The sequence below is a fragment of the Tachypleus tridentatus genome, chromosome 2 (assembly GCF_004210375.1).
Source record: "Tachypleus tridentatus isolate NWPU-2018 chromosome 2, ASM421037v1, whole genome shotgun sequence".
In the NCBI taxonomy this organism is placed as follows: domain Eukaryota; kingdom Metazoa; phylum Arthropoda; class Merostomata; order Xiphosura; family Limulidae; genus Tachypleus; species Tachypleus tridentatus.
This window is the reverse complement of record NC_134826.1, coordinates 54425048-54440256: the sequence shown is the minus strand read 5'-3', so window position 1 is coordinate 54440256 and position 15209 is coordinate 54425048. Positions and strand designations below refer to the sequence as shown.

Sequence of the window (15209 nt, the reverse complement as noted above, 5' to 3'; positions counted from 1 at the left end):
AGGCAAATAAAGGAGCAATGTCCATTTGACGTCATCAACGGTCGAGAATCACAATAACCGAGGTGAAGACCCCATTTGTTTTTCTTTAAATGTTCCGTTTTTATAAAGATATCACAACTAGAGTTATAATCAACGAATAAAACAACAATCGCGAAACACCGGTATTCGAAGGCCACTATTTTTCCTAACCTTGAAGTTGGGTCACTACGTTTCCTTGTTTTCTAAATTATAACCGTCAAAACGACACGTTCCCAACGATTATTGTTACCAAATAAATTCATCTAAAGAATATTCTGGTAATTAGTTTAAAATAAAATTATCAATGAATGGAAGTCTAAAATATTACCAATAACAGATTTCCGCACGACTCGTTCTGTAGTATAAACACAATTCTAAGAGTATGGGAACAGGTTGATTTCACACAAGAATATCTTGGCACATTTAACCAATAACAAGAAACAACATGGCGAATAACTTCTTCGTGCCAAATATGTGGTTCAGGAATAACATTACCCTAAATGTTCAGTTCCTGTGGCACGTTACGCGCACATTGGCTAAATGGGCAGGTCAAGATGTTTTGTGGTGACTCTCTTTACGTCATTCACAGCATAACCGAAGTTGTACCATATCTGTTCTAAGTAAATTACAAAGAGAAATTTAAGGTCCCGAATGTGAACCGAACTCCTCCGAGTAGCCGGTGACGAAACGCTTAGGGTCCCGAGTATGTGCCAAAATTGCTCTGAGTAGCTTGTGAAAAAATATTATAGTGACATAATGACTGCTGAGAACAACAAACGTTCTTCTCCAGTTCTGAAACAGTTGTACTTTTTGTTACTTTAACAAAGAGTTGTCACTGTGTTTCCTGCATTTACATTACAATAAAAAACAAATGTACCCTGGTAAAGGGGTCTCTTAACATAAAAAAAACAAACCTTTTTTGCTAAAATAATTCATGTCTCAACAGTGCGAGGACGCAAAAATGAGGAATTTCGGAAGTTGACTGAACTGTGAGAGACAGCAACACACTCAACTTCCTTACAAATAACCTCTGTTAAGCCTTCCTTGGACATCTAAACCAAATGATCTTAAGCTGATGAATTAGACGTTGTGGTGAATAACACGAGTGACCACTACCGTGGGTTTTTATTCCTCACAGCCTGGACGACAATGGAATTTCTGAAATTTGCCAAGGCCGTGAACAATTCAGATACTGCAATAAGTTGAAATCTCTGTTGATAAGATAAGAATTTGTTTGGGAATCAACTCACTCAACGTGTCTCTCCGACTCGCCAGGTGAGCGGTGGATGTTTAATACCCTTTTATTCTTTCGTCTAAATCACAACGAATATACTTTCGTTTTTGTTTACTCATCACAGTAAACCAATATTTGTTGTGTTCTTTTTTTTTTAAACACAAGTTTCTGAATAATAATATATAACCACCAGCTTGATTGGTTGGTGACCAAGTGTGGTCTACCAATTACTGAAACCCAGTGTTGGATGCGTCTTCCTTCCCTAATAACTGTATATATACATGCACATACAGTTTAAATATAACTTGAAGTACTACCACTACCTAGTTTCCTTCGTTATCCTTGGAGCTGACCAAAAGATAGGGTTAAACAAGGTGAGCGGTCAGCCTTGGTGTCACAATGGGTGAGGCATGATGATTTCTGGAGAGCAATGAAAATGACATTAGGGACAGTTATCGAAACACGTGACGATCCATTTACTTCATTTTAAAATTACTTCAAGGTTAACATATTGCTTGCAATATTTCTCCGACCACACATTCTTCAGATCACATGACACAGAAACTGATGGTTAATATATTGCTTGCAATATTTCTCCGACCACACATTCTTCAGATCACATGACACAGAAACTGATGGTTAATATATTGCTTGCAATATTTCTCCGACCACACATCCTTCAGATCACATGACACAGAAACTGATGGTTAATATATTGCTTACAATATTTCTCCGACTACACATTCTTCAGATCACATGACACAGAAACTGATGGTTAATATATTGCTTGCAATATTTCTCCGACTACACATTCTTCAGATCACATGACACAGAAGCTGATGGTTAATATATTGCTTGCAATATTTCTCCGACCAGACATCCTTCAGATCACATGACACAGAAACTGATGGTTAATATATTGCTTGCAATATTTCTCCGACTACACATTCTTCAGATCACATGACACAGAAACTGATGGTTAATATATTGCTTGCAATATTTCTCCGACCAGACATCCTTCAGATCACATGACACAGAAACTGATGGTTATTTTTTAGTTATTTTCCAACACACGATAAATAACGTTTAAGTGAATAGTTAGGTTTATTTAATGAAAGTCTGAACACTTGATGGTCCAGTTCTGAAGTTTCATGGATTCTGATTCTATCCCCATTAAAATAAGTTATCAGATGGACATGTTTTATAAAACAGCAAGTTTTATCTAAGCTTGTACACCTCGTGATCTCCACTGTTCTCGACGTTTGTTCGTTAACAACACTGGGATATCTCCGTTGTACCAATAACGGGTATCAAAACGCGGTTTTGTTTGTGTTATAGGTCTCAGCTACTAGTCGCTAAAATGATCTACAAACATTAGTTAAGAAACTATCCAAGCCTTGACACTGATAGGCAGTACTGCACCAATAGAAGTATTCCAACACTTTCCCAATCTGTTTGTTTCATGTTTTTGAATTTCGCGCAAAGCTACACGAGGGATATCTACGCTAGCCGTCCCTAATTTAGCAGTGTAAGACTAGAGGAAAGGCAGCCAGTCATCACCACCCACCGCCAACTCTTGGGCTACTTTTCTACCAACGAATAGTGGAATTCACCGTCACATTATAACGCCCCCATGGTTAAATGGGCAAGCATGTTTTGTGCGACGAGAATTCGAATCCGCAACCCTCAGATTACGAGTCGAACGCCTTGGCCCACCTGGCCATGCCAGGCCCTTTCCCAATCTCAGATCCAACACAGTATATTCTTCCAAGGACTATAGATCCACCAGGCAGTATACTGGGAACTGTGCTCAAGTGGGAAATAGGGCAGGAGGTTACTATTCCATTACATTACAATATAGTAATGCTCTTATTTTTGTTTAAAACATTTTAAGAAAATTAATTTTAAAATAAAAATATATTTATGTTTCAGTAGATCTCAACTGTAACCAGATAGTATCTCTTATGGCCCACTAAAACCCAACAGTCCTTGAAGAAACTAACAAATAATTATTTTGCAAATTAAAATAAACAAATTATTCATATACTTGTTACTTTCTGGAATCACATAAAAATGGATTTTATCTGATGTGATAAATAGGGCTACAATGGCATAAGATACGTGTAAAATAAACAGTACAAACCCATACTGAAATACGACACGAGTAAAACACACAAAACAAGTTTGTTACTTACGTGTGCTATGCCATTTACTGCATACCCAGAGTTCACAAACCCCTGAAAGAGAAGATAAAATCGGATAAGTTACTTGAAACCTAACATCAGGAATTCGACGTAATATCCAGAGACCAAACCGGCTTAGGCTTAACTGCAACTTCAAATTCGAGAAATGGACTACAAAAAAGTGGACAGAACCATATAAATTTATACAGAGCTTTAAAATTACGAATTGAAGTTTAAATAACACATTGAAACAGATATACAAGGCTTAATAATGACTTCAGGTTAAGAAAAACTGCTCAATCACCTATTAGGACAATATCTAAACATCCAATCACAAACAAGTACCTTTTCAATCTTCTACTGGAGGCTAAGAATGTAAACAAAACCTCTTTCAGCTGGTCACTTAAGAGAAGTGTCAAGTTCTTAGTTTTAACACCCGATAGTCTTCTTTATAAATGTACACTATGTTCTTCATTTTTAACACCCGCTAGTTTTCCTTTAAATCTTACATGAGGTTCTTCGTTTTAACACCCGCTAGTCTTCCTTTAAATCTTACATAAGGTTCCTCGTTTTAACACCCGCTAGTCTTCCTTTAAATCTTACATAAGGTTCTTCGTTTTAACACCCGCTAGTTTTCTTTTAAAACTTACACATCTAATACCAAACTTTGCTAAAGAATGGTGGAACTGTTTACAACACTGTACACAGAGAAACAAATTTTAAGGTTCGAAGTAAATTATTTTAAAGGATAGACAGAACGTTTGGGCTTGGCCCGCCTGTTTAATTTATGATAGCGTCCACTATAGAGACGACAACTATTCAATACCAATACTCTTAGGCCATTCTTTGATCAACAAATAATGGGACAGACCCTCACTATATACTGTTCCCAAGTTTGAAAACACGAGCATCTTTCGCACGTCAAGTTCCGACTGAACCGTACCTTCGCTGTCCTACAGTTTTATACATTTATCGAACAAGCACGTGAGCGACGTCACACATTCTCACAAATAAGATGTAAAGAATCAGATGTCCGACAGTCTCCCATAAAGTTCCTCCTTATCACAGGCAGGTGTCGCTTCTTTCCAGAACAACACTTACTCATAGGGGGAAAACAAAGATAAAGTATATCTACAAACATCAAACGAACAGTTTCCTCGGTTCAAAACTAATCGCAGCTTTAGAGTTCTTTGAAATGAAGGTCTTATATTTTTGAGTGAAAACACGACGTTTATTGGTTAGTTTTTAGAAAATTACATCGTGGCCAAAATATAAGACCTTTTTCGTGAAGGGAGGCTTTCCACAACTGACCAAAACCGCTCTAGTCGCGGAGAAACGTTACCTTTTCCCCTGTACTCGTGTATTATTTGTTAACAACCAACTTGTTACACTTGTTAATATTATTCTGTGACAACTGACTCTTCAGCACATTGGAAAGGGTTAAGTTTTTGTAATACATTATTTGTTAATAATTCATACTGTTAACAGATGCTCATAATTTATAATATAACTTCCTTTTATTAAAAAAAAATATTTCCAGGGAAAATCCTTATTTCTCCCCCTCCTCCTCTTCCCCTCAGAAAAAAATCTACTAGTTAAACAAAAACTATCTCGACCCTACAACTATACCCACCTCTCATACAATTAACATTGTAGTAAGAAATGTTCAGGTCCGAGATATAAGTGAATCCCATATGATTTCTCAGCTTGTGATAATGATTTCAAGTACATACAATTATGTGCATATGTGTGCGCATGCGCCTTACAATTTCAATCTCTGCAAGTTTAGTCATAATCATGATTTATAGAAAGAGGAGAGAGCAGTTTCTCTGAAAACGACCGTCGCTATCACCTGCGCAGACTGAGTGTTGGTAACAGAGCGCCGGATCGACTGCATCTCGGCCATGTGCCACTTTCAGTTCGTGTTATTAAACAGTGTTACATGTAATACATACAACAGTATGGTATTTATATTACCCTACATCCTAAAATTGGCGCGTTGATGTAACACCAATTATATTTAAACTTACGGTTGCGAAATAAAAATAGATATAAAAACCATGAATGGAGGGGGTTTCAACCGATTTGCTTCTGTATGGTCAAACGAGTTGTGCTCTACTAGCAACAAGCTAATGTCCTCCATCTAAGCATGGCAGATTCCAGGTTCGATCCCGACACGAGAATAAAAAAATGGAATAACAGTATTCATGATTAAAGTGATATCTAAGGTAATTAACCTGTTTAGAATACATCAATATCCAATTTGATATTAACTGGGTGGGGGTACACAGCGATGTTGATACGGCCAACGATTTGGTTTGAATTTCGCGCAAAGCTACACGAAGACTATCTGCGCTAGCAGTCCCTAATTTAGCAATGTAAAACTAGAGGGAAGGCAGCTAGTCATCACCACCCATCGCCAACTCTTGGGCTATTCTTTTACCAACGAGTAGTAGGATTGACAGACACATTATAACGCCCCCATGGCTAAAAAGGCAAGAATGTTTGGTGTGTTGGGGATTCGAACCCGCGACCCTCAGATTACGAGTCGAGTGCCTTTAACCACCTGGCCATGCTGGGCTGGGCCAGTTATTTAAGTTCTGTTGTGTGTTCCATGAAGAAAAACCGTGTTAGTACGTGTCTACCGTCTGAAGATTGTACCCGTTGTGAACAAATAAACGAAAAACATGTAACTTCTCCCATTAATGATAAACCACGCCAGTCTTCACAGGTTAAGTCGTTAATTTAAAAGTTTTTATTTTATTTGTATAGACTATTTTTACAATAAATGTTTAATTTTCTCATAATTTCTAAACATAATTAACTAAAATCACAAAAATTAAATCAAAGTAAAACGTCCGTTCGTCCGAACAACAAGAGAACATGCAGTTGTGTGTGTGTGTGTGTGTGTGTCCATTTGAAAACATGAAAAGTTTCCGGTCTAATTGTGAGGCCACAGTACATGAACCAACTAAAACGAAAATAAATTCCATTAAGAATATTTTGTTGTTCATACTAGAGGTATTTAGACAACAGAATTAGAAAGACAGCGACCTTTAACCTTTCATCTCCTGATATCAAAATATTTATATTTCACTCAACGTTATCCGCTCCACTTGTTTTATGTAGAACGGGAGAAACAAAAACAGTTGTAGTTAACTAGTATTTTACAGGATTTTACTGATCTACAATGCTGTAGTTAACTAGTATTTTACAGGTTTTTACTTGTCTACAACGTTGTAGTTAACTGCTATTTAACAGGTTTTTACTTGTCTGCAACGTTGTAGTTAAATGGTATTAACTGATGGTTCGTCCGTCAGATTTGGATGTTAAACGCGACATTTAAAGTATTATATTACATGTAGAAATGGTATTTCACAAAACATTTAGTTCTACGTCCAGCACGAGTTATGGTGCTGTACTAAATGCTTATTGAGCAATGACTTGTGAAAGACAAAACATAGACCTGAAATGCTTTTATATGTATCTTCCATTTCGAGCCAAAGTGAACAAACTGAGTACAAGAAACAAACAGTATACTTCATCTTATAACAAATTTTAGTTAGTTTAAACAAAGTTAACTTGCTGTTATACAATTACTTAATCTATTTGTTTTAGATTCATGTTATTTTCACGAGGGTGAAAAAATTCATTGTTAATCTCAAAGCTATACGACAGGCTATCTGTGCTCGGTCCGTCACCAAGGGTATGGAAACTCGGTTTTTAGCATTATAAGCCTACAGATTTAGTGCTATAACCACCAACTCAGACAGAACCCAAGGTTGTTATAACACAAGAGCAGCAGTAACACCCAAATGGTCAGTACATGTTTCAAATGTCTCTCCACACCAGGAAAGGCCCGTCGTTCCCTTAACCCTCGTGTTTCTATATTGTTCATTGCCGGTGGGTAACCCAATATGACTTCACATTCCAGTAATTGTACGTTTCTACCTGTTAAATTTGGGCGAAATCATTGTATTGAGTGCGAAATATATTAACATCAGTAGGAATAGAAAGTACTGAAGGTTTCTTACTATTCATATCTTGTACAGTAGATAATATGTAGTTAGTTGTCACTGTTGTTCCTTATATAATAAAAGCTGAAGTAAACTTTATTTCAATAGAATACGCTGACAGTAATTATCAGAAAAATGTATACATTTCAAACTGTATTATACCCGAAAAGACAAAAAAAAAAAAAAAAAAGAACTGCATTAATTCCAAACACGCGAAACTTTTCCCCAAAACACTTAAAGAATTAGCCCAAACCACACCGTTTTACTTTTAGCGAACGATCCAAGCCAGACGTGAAAATATTTTATGCAAACTTCGTGAAGAAAACCAAAAAAATGTTTATACGTTTACCGAAGAATGAACAAATTCAAACTGTTTCTAATGCACAAAACTCAACAAAGTTTTTGTTTTCATTTAAACACAAAGTTTAAATATCAGCCGTGTAACACATAAGACAATGATATCTCTTGTGATCGTATCATAAGGCAAAAATCAAATCGTGATATCGTACGTACACGACACATTAAACACAGTTGCAGGTACATGAGATAACAACATGACTAGGGTAATCATGTTTGACGTGACAAGACATGCCACCTAGAAGTTCATTACAGTAATCACGAATCTGGGTCTAGCCAGGACTGGCAGTTGTATGTACAGTTATTTCTTGAATTAAGGTAAATACGTGAAGATAATTACAGGGAAAACCTGAAATACTTTGATGAGACATGGCTGCTGCACCGAGTCCTTTTCTACCCCATAAAAATATGCTATGGACGAAAGTACACTATTGTAATAGTTCCTGTTGTTGGCTGGACATAGTATTACAATGATATTTACCACTACATTAGTGTACGTTATTTTAAATTATTTGATTAAACAACAAGTCCAGATACTTTAGCAAAACAAAACCGTTTTTCTCAAGTGCCACAGTCAGCCACCCGCTAGTACAGCGGTAAGTCTACGGATTTACAACACTAAAATCAGGGGTTCATTTCCCCTCGGTGGGCTCAGCAGATAGCCCGATGTGGATTTGCTATAAGAAAACACAAACACAGCCACAGTTAGCGTAACCAACGTTCACAGATAGGCCTAAATTCATAAAATCCAAAACTTGCTAATTTCGTAACTATCTGTTAGTCAAAACACAATCCCAATACTTAAAGCTCTGAACTAATTGGCTAATGGTAGCAAATTAACTAAATTGTTCAATTTATTTTTAAAAGTTTCAGACAGTATACAATAAGTTGTTTGCTAAACTTTGAAGAATATTCCAGATATAATGGCCACGTTCACCACGTTCCTTTAACCTCCAAACTAACCAACAAAACCAGTTTCTGGTATCCTTCAAGATCTAAATTACAACGGTTACCTGCCTCTCTATATTGGCCTGATGCCTTACTTTCTATAGAGGTCATGCTGGATGAGAAACAAGGAGATATAGATCGCACGTCAATACCATAAAAATATTGGCATTCTCTTTAAACGTCTCTGTATGAAAAACAGAGTGACAGAAAGTGACCTCCACGCGATGGAAGTATTACTTTTTAACACGATAGCAACAAACCTTGAAGAACTAATGGGCGATTAGGCTTGCCGTCTGTGTGTTTGTATGCTAGAATGTTCAAACATTTCACCAGTTAATCAATTGCTCTTCATTACTCATATACTAGTGTGACATTAAACATGCACGTTTCAACTTAGGTGCATGTTCTTTCTTCAAACACTAACATATGCGTTTGGAGCACAAGTTGTGATCGAAATGCAGTTAAAGAAGCCGCAATTCGTGAGATTTAAGAATTGTTCACTTCGGTATTACTGAACACTTCCATGAAAAGTGCCTTCTCTAGGTTTCTGTATTCATTTTCCTCCGTATGTCCGTCCGTAACCAATATTGTGAACGGGACATCTCAAAATTGAACAGATTAATTTCAACCAACTTATACAACAGATACTATATACAATGTTACAGATTTGATTGACTTATGGCCATGGAACAAACGTCACGATTAAAATTTCACTGATAAATAGCAAATCTTTCCCCAACCTTGTAGACATATTTAACATAGGATGAATGGATGCTTGTACAACACGTTACATACAATGTCCTAGAAGTGGTTATCTTTTAAAGGTCAAGGTCATACGCTACAACATGGGGCACATTTGTTTCGTAAACAGAGTTACTTATGGGTTCACCAAGTGAAGTGGGTGGCAAATGCGCTCAGAGGTAGAATTAACCCTAGAGTTAGTATATAGTGGCCAGTTTTAACAGTCTCGGTTAGATTGCACTCTAATCCAGGAGAAGGGAACTGTGATTTAGTTTTCTACATTATATCGAGTCCAATCTCTTTTCCAGAAATCAGTCAGGATAGATACTCATATTGATTAGGCAATACTAACTGTACCGATTCTAGGTCGGTTATTTTCCTGGAAAACTAAAGGCTACAGGGTTGAATACGTTAAATTACAATTATTTTGGATATTTCAATCAGCAAGTAGCTACAGCTGATATGCAGCCATGGAAGAGCGCCATCAAGCAGAATTACATTTGAAACTGCTCAACGTTTCCTCGATAAAGACACCGAAAATTCATCGCTTTGGGGAAGGGTTAGTAAAAGCCTTTTTTCCACGCAAATTATTCACATACTCAGATTTTAAATGTGTTCCGATCAATAATTTAAATACCCAATAAGAAATTATCCCCTGTAATAGGGAAACAAAGGAATATGGATCAACTTGAGATTCCAAGACTATCTAAAAAGAGATCTGTAACAAGTCTTATCCCTATTAGTGTCAAAATCAGCCCACTCTATCCAGGCAAGGGTATGAAACATTATCGAGAAGAATTTTCGCTTGGGAACGAGACTGAAAAGGTATGGATTCAGCAAAATATATTTTCCGTCATAATTTTCGTTCTATCGTCGCATACCTCAAAGCAGCTGAAGAATAAACGAAGATACACCTCAGCTTTGGCAAAGTTGAGAAGCCATGACATGACCAGTTACCAGATGTAGAGCCTATAAAATGCTTTTAAAATGGGAACTAGAAAATTGTCGTCCTAACACACAAGATAAAGTATGGAAAGCACGCAGGGAGGAGTGATGTGCTTAAGACACGGCAAACCAACAACGGAGTCTTTTTGCAATAAAAAGTCGCAGAGCTACTGTTAAGATGAGCAGTCGCTATACAAAATAACATCGGGCGTGGTAAAATGGACTGTAACGACGTGTTAATGTAATGTATTCGTCCATCTTTGGACGTAACTCAGTGACACAAATGATGCAACAGTCACGAGATATTATATTTTTGTAACACAAACACTAATATTAAACCGTTACGTGAATTTAAAATAGTTTTCTACAGAATAGGGTACGTTATTAACCGCAATATTTTTACCTAATTGTTAAGAATTGTGATATAGTACGAACGGTTTTATGTCTCGATTGACTGATGCATCACTCAGATAGCAAGCTCGTGCTTGTCCGATACAGGTTTCCAGCTGGAGGTAAATAAACATCATCCAGGTTTATATTATGTTCATTCAAATGCTAAACATCTTAGCTTAATACTGCTTCCCACAATCAAACACAAAGTTCATTTAGCTGTTTTATATATAAAAAACATCAAACACTGAACTATCTTTATTTTGACTGACTTTACATTTCCCAATATGAAATGTAAAACATAAGTAGAAACTGTGTTAAAATAAATTAATTAATCGTCCAAGTATAAAAACTAACAGATAAGTAGCACATGAACCAGTTACCATAAATACCGACAGACAAGTCACGCATACACAACACATCAACCAGCGAATGTAAATATAAATACCGACACACAAGTCACATAAACACAACGCATGAGCCAGCGACTGTAAAAACCGAGAGATCTGACACTAACCCAGTCACTCATCCCTCCCATTCAACTTATGGAGAGGGGGGGGGTTAGTAACGCGACATGTTACAGATATGTTTATTGTCTTTAGTAACGCAATATACTACACATATGTTTATTGTCTTTAGTAACGCAATATGTTACAGATATGTTTATTGTCTTTAGTAACGCAATATGTTACAGATATGTTTATTGTCTTTAGTAACGCAATATGTTACAGATATGTTTATTGTCTTTAGTAACGCAATATGTTACAGATATGTTTATTGTCTTTAGTAACGCAAAATGTTACAGATATGTTTATTGTCTTTAGTAACGCAAAATGTTACAGATATGTTTATTGTCTTTAGTAACGCGATATGTTACAGATATGTTTATTGTCTTTAGTAACGCGATATGTTACAGATATGTTTATTGTCTTTAGTAACGCGATATGTTACAGATATGTTTATTGTCTTTAGTAACGCGATATGTTACAGATATGTTTATTGTCTTTAGTAACGCGATATGTTACAGATATGTTTATTGTCTTTAGTAACGCAATATGTTACAGATATGTTTATTGTCTTTAGTAACGCAATATGTTACAGATATGTTTATTGTCTTTAGTAACGCAATATGTTACAGATATGTTTATTGTCTTTAGTAACGCAATATGTTACAGATATGTTTATTGTCTTTAGTAACGCGATATGTTACAGATATGTTTATTGTCTTTAGTAACGCAATATGTTACAGATATGTTTATTGTCTTTAGTAACGCGATATGTTACAGATATGTTTATTGTCTTTAGTAACGCGATATGTTACAGATATGTTTATTGTCTTTAGTAACGCAATATGTTACAGATATGTTTATTGTCTTTAGTAACGCAATATGTTACAGATATGTTTATTGTCTTTAGTAACGCAATATGTTACAGATATGTTTATTGTCTTTAGTAACGCAATATGTTACAGATATGTTTATTGTCTTTAGTAACGCGATATGTTACAGATATGTTTATTGTCTTTAGTAACGCAATATGTTACAGATATGTTTATTGTCTTTAGTAACGCAATATGTTACAGATATGTTTATTGTCTTTAGTAACGCGATATGTTACAGATATGTTTATTGTCTTCAGGTTTGTACTTTTACTCAAGTTTGCTATACGATTATTTCCTACATCTGCTATTTAAACGTTTCTTTGCAGTTTCGTGGTTTCCAACACGCATCTTTACGTCATCAGAATTCAGCTGTACTATATTACAGTTTATTTATATAAAATAAAATAAAATGAGATTAAACTCGACACGATCAGCATTACTCATCGTACTTTCGTTACTCCATTCACTCAAACATAACACGATCAGCATTACTCATCGTACTTTCGTTACTCCATTCAACTCAAACATAACACGATCAGCATTACACATCGTACTTTCGTTACTCCATTCAACTCAAACATAACACGATCAGCATTACACATCGTACTTTCGTTACTCCATTCAACTCAAACATAACACGATCAACATTACTCATCGTACTTTCGTTACTCCATTCAACTCAAACATAACACGATCAACATTACTCATCGTACTTTCGTTACTCCATTCACTCAAACATAACACGATCAACATTACTCATCGTACTTTCGTTACTCCATTCACTCAAACATAACACGATCAGCATTACACATCGTACTTTCGTTACTCCATTCAACTCAAACATAACACGATCAACATTACTCATCTTTCCTTCGTTAATCCATTGAACTCAAACATAGCTTGAAACAACTTGCACGAAAACTCTAGTTTCGTCTTATTCACATTTTATCACAACTACGAAAATTGGGGCCTAATAGGCGCCAGAGCAACTTGAAAGGTTATTAATATTAAGCTAATAATTTTGTATTTAAATGAAATTGCCATTAACTGACCCTATCCCTTTATATTTTAAGGAGCAATAATATTTTGACTTTTCAGACATTTGCGAAATAATATTAAAAAAATTTTTTTTAAACATCCACTAAGGGTATTTTGGGGCCTATTAGGCCCCAGATCAAAAAACATAAAAATGACTATTTCCTGAATAATTCTAGAACAGGCCTGGGCAACCGAAAAAAGCAAATTATAGTAAAAATATATTAATTTTACAACTTCTTTTCAAAAGATGGATATTTAGGATAATAACTCTACTCCAACAATAATTTTAGACGGTCCTGATTATTGCCTAGTTTGCCCACGCCTGTTCTAGAACATTCTAGAAACTTTACAGAAGTATTTAGAATAATCTAGAATATTCTAGAAGCTTCAAGAAGAATCCACAAATCCTATATATATAGGAGCTGAAATCTTCAAACCGTGTAAAAAATGATATCTCTTGATGAAGCTGTACATTTACTGACAAAACCATCCGACGATGAAAGTGAACATGATAATGTCGCAGACTACTCTGAAAGTTGTGATGATGATCCTTCTGAAGCCGAAAATGATGAACAAATCGCGCCGTACCCTTCTGAAAGTGAAGAAAGTAATCAAGAAGATCTTACTACGATGCCAGTGAACGAACTTTTGTCCAAAGATAAGAATTTTAGTTATTCAACAACACCTTCAAGGATCAACAGGAGAACCGCAGCTCTCAATATATTCAATGGGAACCCAGGCATTACAAGGCAAGCTGCTCCAAGAGTCTCTACACTATTCGAAACATTCAAAATTTTCATTTCTGATAATATGATGGAACAGAACATTCACTCAACAAACACCGTCATGAAAGAACCAATTTTTGAAGAAGACCTATGGAAATGGATCGCAGCTAATCTTTTCCTTGGAATAAGCAAATCCAAAAATGCATCGATAGACGAAATGTTTTCAACCGAATTCGGTTTGCCATTTTTGCGAAAACTGATTACACAAGACAAATTAAAAAAAAATGTGCTCAAAAATCAGATTTGACATCCACTCTCAAAGAAATAGAGAAATCAAAGATGCCGCCATCTCTGGAGTCTGGAATTTTTTTCATTGAAAATTGCAAAAACAGTTACAACCCAAGCGAATACCTGACAGTGGATGAACAACTATGTAACTTCAAAGGAAGAGTTGGCTTCAGAACATACATTCCGACAAAGCCAGGCAAATACGGAATAAAGATTTGGTGCCTAACAGATGCAAAGACAAGTTACCTCCTCAACGCTCAAATTTATACTGAAAAGGTTGGAAATACGACAGAAACAAATCAAGGAGAAAGAATAGTCAGAGAACTGAGTCAGCCATTTCTTGGAAAAGGAAGGACAATAACGACAGATAATTTCTTCACAACAATGACACTTGCCAAGTACCTACGAACAAAAACAACAGGACTTGTTGGAACCATACGGAAATCAAGAACGTTCCTGCCTCCTGAAATAAATTCAAAATCTAGAGAGTTATCACCAAAGTTTTTCTACCATGACGACATCACTCTTCTCAGACACTCAGACAAACCAGGAAAATATGTGCTACTACTGAGTTCTAAGCATCAGTCTGGTGAAGTAGAAGAGAATGGAAAGCCCGAAATCGTCAATCTTTATAATGCAACGAAGGCAGGTGTCGACACTCTTGATCAACTGGTGAGATATTATACAACAAAGAGGCGATCAAAGCGCTGGTCAGTCTGCATATTCTATAACATTCTAGATCTTGCTGCGTACAATGCTTTCGTTCTATACTCGACAAAACATCCAGAATTTCTTCGTCAACATAAATCAAGAGCCAGAAGAAAATTTATACGGCAATTGGTGCTTGAAATCAAAGAAATTTACAGCAAAGATAATGACAAAACAACCTTATGTGAACCGCCTGCAAAGAGGGCAAAAAAAGGACGATGCCATTTGTGCGGCAGA

At 36.0% G+C, this 15209-nt stretch overlaps 1 protein-coding gene across 8 annotated transcripts in view; it reads right to left on the bottom strand.

Moving 5' to 3' along the window:
• Window positions 1-15209, bottom strand: part of LOC143243844 (single-stranded DNA-binding protein 3-like) — a 65277-nt gene that overhangs the window by 38774 nt on the left and 11294 nt on the right. For 5 of the 8 annotated variants that reach the window (XM_076487547.1, XM_076487544.1, XM_076487549.1 and 2 more), the window contains exon 5: window positions 3448-3489. The exons of the other annotated variants lie outside the window; for them this stretch is intronic. In XM_076487547.1, coding sequence (XP_076343662.1) covers window positions 3448-3489 — 42 coding nt within the window. The remainder of the gene's footprint in view (window positions 1-3447; window positions 3490-15209) is intronic. 8 annotated transcript variants of the gene reach the window in all.